At 34.6% G+C, this 15,127-nt stretch overlaps 1 protein-coding gene across 1 annotated transcript in view; it reads left to right on the forward strand.

Annotated features, from left to right (window-relative positions):
* MS3_00000776 (uncharacterized protein) overlaps nt 1-15,127 on the forward strand; it is a 100,391-nt gene that overhangs the window by 32,399 nt on the left and 52,865 nt on the right. The window contains exons 5-8 of the mRNA XM_051208417.1: nt 3,019-3,225; nt 8,412-8,585; nt 11,906-11,974; nt 14,231-14,443. Of these exons, the coding sequence (XP_051064446.1) occupies nt 3,019-3,225; nt 8,412-8,585; nt 11,906-11,974; nt 14,231-14,443 (663 nt within the window). The remainder of the gene's footprint in view (nt 1-3,018; nt 3,226-8,411; nt 8,586-11,905; nt 11,975-14,230; nt 14,444-15,127) is intronic.

The following is a 15,127-nucleotide window of genomic DNA, read 5'->3' on the forward strand; positions in this document are numbered from 1 at the left end:
AGATAAGTAGTAAAATTCACTTGGTATTGTTTATTTGTATCTTCCCATTGATGTGTTAGGATTTCGATTGATCAGTTTCTTGTTGGCATATGTGCATACTGTGTGTGTGTGTGCCTCGATATAGCCTTAAATCGCAAGCATTATAAGCAAAGATGGATAGTGGTGGAATAGTAATGGAATCAAGTTTGATGCGCGTTTCGTCCCATTTGTGACTCGTCAACTGAATGCATCTGCATCTCAGAGTTAATATTCACTCCCGAACTTGAACCCAGTACCGTTCGCTTTAAACTCTATAGCGTTATCCACTTAGCTACTGAGTCATGATAGCTACTTGCGTGTGCAATGGGGTGAAGTTTAAATCTACTTAGTATTGTTTACATGAATCTTCCCATTGATGCTTAGGATTGTAATTGATCAGTCTTTTATTAGCATATGTGCATCCTGTGCATATTGCCTGGATTACACTCCTAGCCACTATCTATCTTTGCTTAGTATATAGTAAAATGTTTATCAACTAGTTAACAAACAATCTATTCTACTAAAATCTCCTTAGTTAGATAAACAAATTTTGTTTTTATAAAATCAAAAAATGTACGAATTTAATTGCAATTACATGGTTATTATTGTAACAGGAATAATATAGGAATAGTTGAGATGCCTAGAATCGTTTTACAAATTATTATCATTATAGTTGCTAAGTGATTGGATTATTATGTTTATGTATTCAGTTTGTCATAAATTTTCCCATTACACATCATTGATCATTATGCCGTTTATTATTATTATTTTGTTGCTAACCCATCATCCACAGCTTATCCTATTCACAGCCACTTTTATTTTATGTATAAATTCGATTTTCAGAATTATAATATGGTCCAGTATGTCTTTATGTAAACCCACATGTAATGAAAATATATTCCAATAGAGTTTAGTCAGCGAACTGTCTTTGGACTTAAGACAGAAGATAAGTGAGAGTTTGATGATAGGAGATCAGTCTGAGCTTAGGTTAACCATGCATGTCAGATCATGATTTCAATCGGTAATTTTGGCATATGATATCAATTAACATCTCAATATATAGAAAAATGTTTCCAGTCCACGTCACTCCAAGTTTCCATGTAAGCATCAACATTAGAATCCAGGTATATACAATCGATATATCCCGAATAGCGCAAAATGCGAATCACGGATTCCATAATATATTTTGAAGAACCAATATATTACGTAACAGACTAAAATGTTATTATTTGCATTTAACAATTTAGTCTGACTGGAAGACATGAATTCTTGTGAATTAATCCATATTTTATATACACTAATGTATCAACTAAACATAGTTATTCAGTAATATGCATGAATACATAACAATTTATTGAAAGATTATATGGATTGTATAAGTTTTAAAATATTAATTGAAGTATCCGTAGAACAATTGAAATGTGGTTAGCAATGAAATCCAGGATGTCAGTTTCATTCTATTTGGGACACATCACCCGGATTTACCTGAACACATACACATATAACAACTAAATTACGCCTGTTACTCCTCCTGAAGGAGCGTAGGCCGCTTACCAGCGTTCTCCATTCAACCCTGTCCTGGGCAATCCTTTCCAATTCCTTCAAGTTGTTATTCATCCTTTTTATATCTGCTTCTATTTCCCGACGTAGTGTGTTCTTTAGCCTTCCTCTATTCCGCTTCCCTTCAGGATTGCAAGTTAGGGCTTACCTCGTGATGCAGTTTGATGATTTGCGTAATATATGTCCTATCCATTTCCAACAACTAAGGCTAATCCAAATTCAATCAAAAACATTAACGTTATGATAATCCAAACCACTACAAATCAAATTGATTGAAGTAACTTCAATATATGTACACGATTCACAACTGAAGGATAGAATGATTTTAGTGAAAAGGCTTTGTTAGTTTGTATCCAACTCTTATCTTAAATAACCAATATATCAACCCCTAAACTTTACAGTTTTGTTATTTAGGTCGTTTTGATACCATTTGTATGCATAAATGAAGAATCACTAAGTGGGATGAAAGTAATATTTGAATATGCTTGGTTCATTGATATTGACGCTTTCCATATGCGAACTCGACCAGCTACCTGTGTGAGAAAAAACAAGAGGGGATAGAAGGCTTTTATTGATAAGGCTTAATCGAATATCAGTATAAACTCATTGGTAACTATACATCAATGCCTGTCAGAAAATTAAACGAGATTTTTAAACAGAAATATTCATCAAGTTTCTTAGAAATTAAAGCTAAATCTTGGACAGTAGAGTATTCTTGTCAACATCTTCCACTTATTGTATGTCTGATTAAACCGGAGTATCGAAAGGTCACGTACAATACTTTTCAATGCTAAATATTTTTCATATAATGTTTGGCAAAGTTACGTCCTGTGTTCGTCAGATTCAGATCTATAACTTCTAAACACTTACTCAAACTGTAAATCAAGCCAGAATATTGGGGAATTTAGAAGAAAACTAATTAAGAAACCAAGTAATATTGTGAACAAATCATTGATATATATTCATCAGATACATTAGCTTATACCTTGAGAAAATGAGTTGTTGGTTTCGTTTAGTAACACAACTTGTTTGGCATCTTATACTGACCGCTTAGCCTTGAAAAAAACATATGAGCACAATGACTTGATATATCTGACATAGCCTAGTAGATAGGTGATAATTAAAATTTAATTTGTATTTGTACAAATGTATTGTTGATCCACCAGACTGCTTGGTTCCTGTGTGGTCACGCAACAGGATTGAGCTCTACTAGTCAGATTGTAGCGTTAAAGCCTATAAAGTGTCTGGTTCTCCTGTTAAACAGGATTAAGTTGTACTGTTTGGGTTGTCACGTTAAAGTCTGAATGGTGTCTGATTCTCCTGAAAATCAATGTCAAATTACCTTGGCCCACAAGGGTATATTATATATAACATAAGTATAGTTGTATTTGAAATGTTTACAAAAATCTTAATTTCTTTTATATATTAATCTTATAATAGGAAGAGGATCGTGATGCTGTACGTGAACTTCAACGTGATCTAGAAGCAGCTAATAAAGCTTGTAGAATATTACAATTTAAATTACGTAAAGCTGAAAGACGTTTTGAACAATGTGAAGCGGAACGAGCTAATTTAGAAGAACGATTAGCAAGACTAGAATCGGAATTATATAGTGAAGCAGATGTAGCACATATACATAATTTAGAGGTAAACGGTTATAATATTAATGGATTTTAAGTTATAAATATTGTCATATATTGTTATTATTAAATGGTAAACCTTATTCTTACACAGTTGTACATAATGATAGATCACTTGGTAGTTACCATTACTCGGATCTAATACAATTCTATCGAATAGGTCATAATGCACTGACTTTATTTATCTAAGTCAATATCACAGTACACTTGTTCGATGTTATGTGTTTACGGGGTTAATTCTAGTTGAAAGTAAGTCACAAAACCCTGCCTATCATATTGACGGAATTAATGTTTCCTATCATTTTCCAGATAGGCGGTCTATACTCCTCCACGAGGTGTGACAGGCATAAGTAAATAATTAAGTAGGTATTCATTTTCCAGGAGACCGGATATATTCCATTGTTAATAAGTGTTGAGTAAGAAAACAAAACTACATCCAAGGCACTCTGCAGACATTTGTAAACGTCATGTTTTTTTTAAATATTAGGATTGATATTTTCAATCCCAAGAAGAAAACAATTACGTAATATTTAAAACTAACAATCAAAGTCCTAGTGAACTAGTGGACTTCAGATATATGAAGAGTAAAATGACTGTTATCAGTAGGATCAGATGATCATAGTTATATATTACAAATTGATGACATTTGGGGATAATATCATGATCTAGTAGTTCTGATGTTTAGGTATTCACCAAGAGACCTGAAAGTTTTGCATGTGATCCCTGAAGCGATTACGGGTACCCACTGTTATTCAGTCAAATGTAAATATGAAATAACTATGTAATGCTTTCTAGTTTTCAGAGGCAATTCCACTATGATGTATGCTACTGATGTCGACAGATAATAACAGTATGTATCATCAATCAAAAGTGGAATATCTGGCAGCAGAAGGTTGAGAAGATCGAAGAGAAGTGAATGACAATAGACAGTGATTGGAATAGAAACGAAAGAACAATTAAGTCTGAGACGATTGATAGATATTTTACTGTATGGTTCTCAGGTTTTACGAGGACATTCTCTAATGTTGTATTGAAGTATATTTGGTTGTCCCCACTTGTGCTTTTTACTACTATACCACCACTGAGATCATTCTGTGGTGAATAGGATCTGGAACGTGAACCGACATTCACAAAACTCTAATAACTATCCATTACATCATTAATTAGAAAGCTAATTAATTAACGTAACTACAACTATATGTAAACCTAAAGAAGCTTTTCATTTGTCAATAATCTTCAATGAAACATGAATTAAATGTCATCGTTTGACTTTCAGAAAATTTGTCATGATTCGACAACTCACAAATCTAGTTAAAAGAAAAACATTGAAGTTATTCCTTTCAAGTAATTTACTATGAATTAAATAGTTCATTAGTTAGTAAGTGGAAAGCACATGAAATATAATTTCTAAAGGCAGTCGATTATCAGTACAGTTTTTATTTATTTAAACATAAATATTGGTACAAAGGGGCACCGAATACATATGCGTCACACAGATCGTTCGATTTGTATGAGAGTTGTGACACTGCCCGGGTGGCCAAACCGAACGAGATGATTTTCTTGAGGAGCCACAACTCGAGCTTTCGACCTGAAGGTCTGATCTACAAGGTAGTTGAGAAATGTTAGAAGATGCAGTCACATGGTATTCAGTGACCAATAATTAGTTCATACGCCATTCATTCCTTCAGGATCCTGAAGCGCAGCTGCACGATTGGTTTGGAATCAAAATTTTCCAACTCCACTAGTTGGACTCTTTGTGTCCACCAACCCGGTTAAAGCTCTGAAAATTCGGTTTTCTTCATCTCAATCTCGTAGACAACACTCCCATGAAAAGGCAGTGACTGTATACGTGTGGCAATGTGAGATGTTTTCAAGAGGGAAAGCAGAAACTCCTCTCCCTCGGCCATACCAGGACATTTGTGTGGGTGGGGGGTCTAAAATAGGAACAATATCAGTAAACACCCAGATACTATAAGTAGTTGAAGTGAAATATCAAAGAACAGCATGAGATTTCAGTAATGTCAATTGTATATATCCGATAAGTAAATGAACTAATTGTCCAATGTTCAGTACAATAAATTCTGATGTTTTTTTAGTGATTTATTATTGAATATTGAAAATCATTTTTTTTCGGTATAAAAACAAAATTTGTCGTAAAATTTATCAAAATGGTGGAAATACAGTAAATACTTCATATGTGAAATGTCGATTCATTGTCTCAGACTTCACTGTCCCTTCATTTCCATAGCAACCATTCTTTGTTCTCATTCTCTGTTCTTTGATCTTCTTAACCTTGTTCCGTCAGATATTTCACTTTCGATTGATGACATATACTACTTATATCTGTGGACATCATTAGCACACATCGTAGATAGATAACCGTTTTTGAAACAATTATAACGCTGGACAATTGTTTAAGGCTCCTCAATAATGTGAACCTACGGTTGCATTAGCGATCGATCTTAAAATGTTTAGGAGCCGTAGCGAGTGAGTTACATTATAATCAGTGGTTTATCTGTTATTGGTTTACACTCAAAACTTCAGTTAGTTGGTAAAACAATCAACATTCATTTTAAAATGTTCTTCATGAATAGACTTTTCAGTTGTTCTGTGATGAAAGAGAACACATGTGCGGGACAACCAAATGCATTCCAATCCACAATTACAGAATCTCATAGTAAAAACTGAGAACCATACAGTAAATAGTTCATTTCCAAAAATGTCAATGAATTGTCTCAGACTTTAATGTTCTTTCGTCTCCATACCAATCATTCTCTGTTTTCGTTCTCTTTTATTTGATCTTGTTAATCTTCTGCCTCCAAACAGTTCACCTTCGACTGATGATACATACTACATATATCTGTCGATATCAGTAGCAAACACCACAGTATTAAAAAGCAATGGTTGTGGAGATATGTATAAACATGTTTTCTAAAATAACAGAATATTTGTTTTCCTAAGAAACAAGAATCAGACACTGAAATTTACGGTGTTAACAATATCGTAATTTTTTTCATTCAATAGTCTTTTATATCCATTGTTCGTATTAAACAAGTTGGTAGTTATTGTTATTTATTAACTAGATGAATAACACCATTCTGACACTTTATTCAAGTTTCACTGTGAACATTTGTCGGGGACGTTAGATCCCCAGAACTCACTTGGGAAAGGACCTAATTTTGGCCAAAGGCGCTCTTGTCACCTTCATGTCGTATTTCCCATCGGGAAATATCTGAAATGCTATTGGTCCGTTGCGTCTTTTAGTATACTATTTGGTAACTCACCCCAAGGACGGTTTTGCACTGTATATATACGTTTTGAATTGTGTTTGTTGTGATCGCTCGTTTCTAGCTGTTTGCAGAATATACTTTCCTATTTCAAGCTTGGACTTCTCCCTCTAGTTAGCGGAGCTTGGACGCATCAAATAACTAGCTTACTGGTCTTGGTCACTGAGTCTTTGTTCTCGTTCGCAAATCAAGTGAACTCGTGTTTGCTTCAAACCTAACAACATTAAACAATGACAAAAACGGGAAAAAAATGCACATTGTAGATTCTACTGTTAACTAATATCAGAAGTAACATCGGATCTAAAATGAATTTTTATACAAGAATCATAATTTTCATACTTTGAACATGATAACATTTCTGCATTCAGGCAGTCATTCAGTAATTCATTTATATAACTTCAAAAGACTGATAACTTAGAAGAATACATAATTCAGCATTATGTGCTAAAATTAATCCATAATATATCTATGACATCCCTACTCTTCAGGAACACCTCAACCGTACTTTGAACACCCATCTTTCAAGCTAAACATTCATATATTTTTATATACCATGCAGCATGGAACTCACAACCATGATGTCTCTTCTAAATAGAAATGCAGTTCATCTATTGAGTCTTTATAAACCTTGTAAGATTCACGAAAAAGTTCAATGAATATCCGTCACATTTTTGATATGGTTATTCCATAGGATACTAGATTTTGTAAAAACCCACTTCTGAGCTATGGATCAGTATGTACATGATATTTGACTTAATTAACTAACGTAGTTCGAATTTATGTACTAGTTCTGTTAATCTATAATGTTTCAGCTATGCATATAGCCGTACTAAGGTTATTGCAAGTCCCAAGCCCTGGTAAACAAGAAGAGTTAGGGATGTTGTTACTAATCTCATTTAGTTAAAAAGAACCTTACCGAAGTAATGTTAACCAGAAAAAATGATGTATCAGCTCACTTGTTACATATTTTTTTCTTTTAGACTTATGCTCCAGTAATCCATAATCGTTTGTGACATTCAAAAACCGATACAGACTCATTTATAAAATTTGTCCTGAGCATCTTATTAGTTTTGTAAACAGTTTCCTTCAATTGTGGAATTAACGTTAAACTATTGAAGGCAACAGACTTGAAGTTCTGAGCTCCAATTATTCGCTAATTAAGATTTGTCGACAAAATTCGATTGAAATAATATGAAACTACATAGATTTATACTTGTTTCTTCTGATGTTACAGTTCGAGACACTTCTACTTAACTATTTCAACCCCAAAATAATTTCCGTACTACTGAATACCTTTGAAAAACTAGATAATCAGGTGCATTAAATATCATGTTACTTACATATCGTTTAGATCGATTAGTAGCGTGACCGTTTGTTCAAAGGGCTCGGCAGCGTGATACGTTTTGTTTGACCTCAAGTATTCGGGAAGGGGATTGATAGAAAGTTCAAAGCCTCAGTTACATACTGGTTGACCATCGTAATCAAGTTCCTCACAGTAGGATTTAGATCTATGCCATAGAGTTTAACAATAATAGCACATTGCCATTGACTAATTTTAACTGCGACTACTACCAACGAATCACCCACCTACCAGCATCACTTAAATGAATTATCACAAGGGAAATTAGGCAATAGAGATTGATCCGAGCTAATGACTAGATAAACATGAAATTGACTACTATTCAATGATCAATTAATGTATAAACAAGCCATGTTAAAAAATTTAATATTGACATTTAGCTTTCAAAACGTATAGTTTGTTCTTCATCAGAAGAAGTAATGCAGTACATTGAGATATGAAACAGGTAACTATAAACAACTAGAAAAGTAACCAATGAAATAGTAGTCATTCAATACAAGATTATCTATGTATTGAATGTTCCTCTCTTTTAATATCTAACTCTAGGAGGAATTACGTGTAGCCAAAGAAGTTGGTGTACGTTTAAATAATGAATTAGATTTATTAGACGAGAAACGTGTTTATTATGAAGAAGAAAATCGTCAACTCAATGAAGAATTACAAACATCACAAAATAAACGAATTGCTGTAGAAAATGAATTAGGAAGACTTAAACTTGAAGTAAGTTTTCTTTTGTTTTTTTCAAATAACGTTATTAAACATTCATCTTATATAATAAACTTTCTCCAAACTAAGTGTTGCTTTCTCTGATCGCTGGATCAGATACAGACTTACATGCAACATATACCCAAACCCATTCTAGTACGTGAGTGAAGTGATTAGGAATGAATAGTCTCAGTCCTTCTTCTCTCATCATTATAGTGAGGAAACTCCAGATTCATATTTGTTGTAGAGAAGACAACTATATAATCTAGGTATAAATTACATATCTCAGTCAAGTCAGGTATTTTATTGAGTTTCTATTCGATTATTGATCAAAAGTTAACTCAATTCATTCATAGTTTTATCAGAAGGGAGTTTTGTAGAGATTCTAGTAATTTAATAGTTGAATTCATGAGTCAATTAAAGCTAAACCACCATGGAAAACATACAAGCACTAGACGGCTGTTTTGACTCCTCAGCAGTGAGCATCCACGATCCCGCCCTAAAGAATTGAAACCGAGACCAATCGGTTTTGCGATTTCGTGGATTGGTTAAAGTTAGACATTAACACCGTTGGATGTTGGCTCATTGTTCTAGAAGTTAAGCATTTGCCTGCGAAACCGTTAGGTCCTGGTACGGCCGAGGATAGAGAGAGCATGCTCTCCCTCTTGAAATTATCTCATACGGCCACGCGTATACAGCTACTGTTATGGACGTCCTAATCACTGCATCCTCGTGGCATTACTGTTGTTCACGAAATTGCGAGGACGAAAAGCGAATGTCTGGCACTCTAACCGGGTTGGAGGACAGGTAGGGTCCACTTGCAGAAGTTAGAGAACCTTGATTCTAAACCAATGGTGCCCATGCATTCCAGGATCCTGACGGAACAAACGGCGTATGAACCAATTATTGGTCACCAGCTACGATGTGATTTTATCTCGTAATGTTGAATCAGACATTTAGGTTGAAGGCTCCTAGTGTAGCCCTCAAGAAAACCATCTGGTTCGTTTTGGGCACCGGGGCAGTAGCCTAGCCCTCACACAAATCAAATTATTTATGTGGCACATATCTATTTGGCACCTCCTTGCACCAATATTTATGTATTCAAATATATAAATAAATAAAAATGTCCTGAATTCGAATTCCTTGTGCAGGATAGTGGATGCGTACTGATGAGAAATGCCATAATAGGACAAAACAGTCATTTAGTTCTTCCAGGTTTTCCTATTTATTGATTGATTATTACGTATTTTATTATGATTTATGTAGACATCATTTAATTAGTGGTTAGTGAATAAATCAATAAATCTGTTTCTACAAACATGTTTTCCTTACATTCATCCAAAACACTTTCATCCTGTTGCAGTTAGTAACAAGTAGTAGTATTTCATAGTTATAGGAAACAATGATCTTAGAACAAAACAAAAAAATTATTATCACCATTTGGTTATAAATTAGAATCTTGACAAATTGATCTTATTTGAAGACATTGCAATATTTTTTTAAAAGAAACCCTAAAAGTCATAAAACTGTAAAAATCAATGGATGAAAAAAATCGATTTTTTTTAAATTTTGAAAATCTATAATGTACGCACTGCTGAGGAGTCCCACAATAGGACGAAACAGACGTCCAGTGTTTTCAGGTTTTCCATACTGGTCTAGCTTCAGTTGACTCTTGATCTCACCTATCAAGTATGGGTAAAAGTGATTAAGAGTTCTATTCTCGCTCACTTGGTTGATACAGGTCATCATGTTGAACTCAATAAGACTTTTAATGTTATCTACCATATACTGTCTAATTTGCCACATGGTTTACGAGTGCGCCTTTTGTAGATTGCTGAAGTCATTGTAAACTATTTTCACAAACCTAACCTTTGTATCCAAAAGAAGTTTGTAAAACCACTTTCTCTAACTTGGCCATCGGTATATGGGACGTTCATAATATATTCTCAAAATTCTTCTGTTAATACTTACATAACAACTATATTACTGACCATTCACTAAAACATTCTCTTAGTTTCTTCTTCTCCTTTTATATATACAATGCAACGTAGCAACTGCCTGATTTTAGAAAAATCACCTTGATTATTATTAATCTTCTTTGTTCCAATTACTCAATATTAATTTAAAATCGAAATGTCATTATGTAATTATTACGTAACTAATCTATTCGATGAGTATTATTTCATTATTACAAATCATATATATATATATGTACATTTACATTAATGTAGAGCAATGATATGCTGGATTTCGTAAGGATCGACCGTATACAGACCAAATTGGAACACTACGGATCACTGTGGAACAATCAGGTTGCTTACTCTCACACTTTCTCGTTCTCCTCGTGATCGACAGGATCATCAAGACGTCAACATCTGAGGAGAAGCAAAGGATACGGTGGACATCTAGGATGCAGCTGAACGATCTACACTTCACAGATGATCTCGCTCTTCAATCGCACACGCAACAATAAATGCAGGAGAAAACTACCAGTGTAGCAACAACCTCAGCAACAGTAGGTCTCAACATACACAAAGGGAAAAGCAAGATTCTCCAATACACCACAGAATGCAACAATCGAATCATATTTGATGGAGAAGATTTGGAAGATGTAAAAACCTTCACATATTTGGTCAGCATGATTGATGAACATGGTGGATTTGATGCACATGTAATGGCACGGATCGGCAAAGCGAGAGCAGCATATTTACAACTGAAGAACATCTGAAATTCAAAACAGCTGTTTGTCAAGCAACACCAAGGTCAGAATTTTCAATACAAATGTCAAGACAGTTCTACTGTCTGAGGCGGAAACCTGGAGAATCACGAAACCCATCATCCAGAAGATACAAGTGTTTATTAACAGTTGTCTACGCAAAATACTTCGGATACGTTCACCACACACTATCAACGACAACCAATTGTGGGAGAGAACAAACCAGATCCAAGTGGAGGAAGAAACTAAGAAGAAGCGCTGGAAGTGGACAGGACACACATTGAGGAGAGCACCCAACTGTGTCACAAGGCAAGCACTCATATGGAGTCCTCAAGGCGAAGGGAAAGGACGAAGACCAAAGAACATGTTACTCTGAGAAATGGAGACAGACATTGGAAGAATGGACAAAATAGGATAGAAGTAGAAAGGAAGGTCCAGGACAGATTGGGTTGGAGAATGCTGGTCTGTGGCCTGTGCTCCAATGCGATTAACATGCCTAAATAAGTAAGAACCATGATGAAAAACTAATTGAAAAGAAATTTCTTCACTCGATTCGTCCCTTCTTTTTTGTTGTTGTCGTTGTCATTGCTGTTGTACTCTATTTTTTGTTTGTATCCAGTTTGATAAATTGAAAAATGAAAAAGGTGCTATTGACAAAGGGCCATTACAAGTTACGGATAAAAATAGAGTATGTAATATTTAATTATAATTTTTTAGTTTAATTTCTATTTTTCTCAATTGCACATTACAACTGTTTATTAAATTCACAGCATTTTTTAAAAACCAAGATACTATTTTGGAGCCTGTAGCCCCTTTGTAGTCACTGACGTTTCCAAGCCCAGATGAAGGAGGAGGGTTGGGCATGGGGTCAGTAACCCCATCCCATAGAAAACAGCTTTGCTAAGAAAACACTAACGTCGTATATGCTAGTAGGTGAATAATTTATGAGTACTTTGTAACTTATTCATTAAGATCTTTCCAACAATAATTTCTATCTGCAATTTTCGGATTCGAACGATGTGAATCGATTCGATCAATTATATTATCGTATCAGCTATTCGTAGACAATATGTGAACAGTTTTAACAACTTAAATCCAAGATATTTGAGTTTATGGACGAAACGAAAAGTTAACCATTAGATTTTTACAGAATAATCAACTGATTTCAAGCTTTCTTAGCAAACTGTAGGTCTTCAGTTCTAAAATATTTCCTTCTTTTTAACTAATAACCTTTTCAATTCACTTGGTGTTGTTTACTTGTATCGTTCTATTGTTATTTAGAACTGCAATTGATCAATTTCTTGTTGGTATATGTACATCCTATGCGATACAAATAAACAACATCCAGTGAATTTAAAACTTCAACCCGTTGCACAAGCAGGTGTCTATCAGGACACAGTAATTAAGTGAATGATGCGATGGCGTTTGAAGCGAATGATACTGAGTTCGAGTCCGAGAATGAACATTAACTCTGAGATGTAGGTACACCCCAAATAGGACGAAACGCGCGTCAAACTGGATTTCACTGCTAGTCATTCTCCATCATCGCTTAATAACATTTGACTGCCTCACACAAACATATGTCTGATTATTGCGAATGTATCGTAGTAAATTTGAATAGATACATTTAAGTTCACAGAGTTGTTTAAAGTTTGTAAAAATACAGAACATAATCACTGTAATTATAAAGTTGTGTTATTTAGACATAAATAATACAATTACACTTCACTTATCTTGGAAGTCTGATTAACCCTAATGGGTTGGTATCTGAAGAAATCTCTGTACGGATTCGGAAAGCTCGTTTGGCTTTTGCCAATTTACGTCAACTATGGAGAAGGTGATATATCCTTCTATCAATTATGGAACGAGTATACTGCGCGACAGTTCGTTCTGTTCTATTTTACAGCAGCGAAACGTGACCATTAAGAGTGGAAGATACTCGTAAGATACAAATATTTGACCACTGATGACTGGGAAGTATTGCTCCAATCTGCTGGGATCACTTGATGAGTAATAGTGAGGTTAGACGCAGAGTATTCGGGAATGGTGGGAAATCAGTTGATGAGTTGTAAATATTCATCGACTGAGTTCGTTGGGTCACGTGTTACATATGCCTGAACACCGATTACCACGACGCGCAATGCTGGCTAGCGCTAGAGATGGATGGAAGAAAGTTAGGGGCGGCTAAACCAAAATGTGGCATCAGTGCTTGAAGTCACTAACGTTTAGTCTGAATGGTGTTGGTAAATGCAGAATGTATGGTTGGGGTCGGCTCGACTATCGTAACCAGTGGTTGGAGACTCTGAGTGATATGGATCAAAATCGATCACAATGACGGAGGTTTATAAAACCATTATCTTCCCAAGACTCAGGACCTCAAATCTCGCGCGTGAACGCCAAGCCCCTAGACCACTGGCTCGGCATCCAATGGTGTTAGTGTCTAACTCTCATCAATTCATAAATGGCTGGACAACCATTTATCTATTATCTGAGGCATATACCTGTCTCTATCCGACAAGGATTGGATTCTACTATTCACGACTTCTCACTAGAACTCCAGTAAATCATCTTGAATCTAGTGGGCAAAAGCTTAAGTGTTCTCGCATGAGATGGTAGGGTCTGGGTTCGAGTCTCCTTTGGTACGAGATCGTAGATGCGCATCGTTGAGTAGTTCCATATTAAAATGTAATGGCTGTCTAATGCTTCTAGCTTATGTCAATTTATGAATTTAACTAATGAAATCAAAATTCACATTCTACACTGAAAAATAAAATCTTATCATTTATATATTATTAATTAACCAATAGAAAAAGCGTGTCATTATTGATTTATTATCCAATAAATTATTAACCAATCAAAATAAAAGCAATATATATAACGCGCGAAACCGATATGTCCTGAATCCATATTGTTTACATTAATCACTTTTTTTGTTGTTGTTTAGTCTAGACAAAGTGTTTCATTGTCACGTGAAGAATCTTTTGAAGAACATCAAATTGTACGTGATTTAGAAGCAGCTAGAGAACGTGAAACTGATTTATCAGAACAATTACGTTTTGCTGAAGAAGAAATAAGAAAAGTGAAAAGACGATTAAAAGAATCACAAGCAGAAAATGATATATTATCTAAAAAGATGGGAAAAATTGTTTCATTACAAGTAAACTAATAAACTGAAATTTCGATATTACACTTTTAAGAATGTTGAAGTTTATCTATATAGGACGTTCTGCTTGATCTAGATCTGCCATTCTAATCAGAAGTAGTCAGTGAGCTGCAATTATAATCTTAATGTAATTTATAATTCCCTTTGAGGTTTGAGCCCATATTACTCAGTATTAGTTAAATGTACTATTACTGGATAATTTGGGTCTAGAACAACCTTTTGAAAGCATGAGATTTATAAACTGATTGACCATTTAGAAGTATCATACACATCGTTCCATTTATCATTTTGAAAAGAGCAAGAACAAATATTTTAGCAGAATAACATGAATTCATTTCTATTTCGTAGGCTTTCGTCAGCTGCTTACAACCTGTGATATTTAAAAAAATCATAATTACATAATGCGTTTAAATTGCTTACTGAATATTGGAAATATAGTATACCTTATGTGAAAGAATATTCTACAAGATTAATTGTGACAGCAGTTCAAAAGTGGGTTAGAAACAATGTTCAATAACCCAATCAAAGATCGACAAGCAACCCTTTCATGTTACCGCCAACTGTATTTATAAATATACGTGTACCTGCCAAAGCAGCTACAACGGCCAAACTGAAAGGAGAGCATATCTTAGATTTTTTGAGCATGTTCCAAAAAGTCTTAGAACAAGGGAAAGACTC

The sequence above is a fragment of the Schistosoma haematobium genome, chromosome 7 (genome assembly GCF_000699445.3).
Source record: "Schistosoma haematobium chromosome 7, whole genome shotgun sequence".
Classification (NCBI taxonomy): domain Eukaryota; kingdom Metazoa; phylum Platyhelminthes; class Trematoda; order Strigeidida; family Schistosomatidae; genus Schistosoma; species Schistosoma haematobium.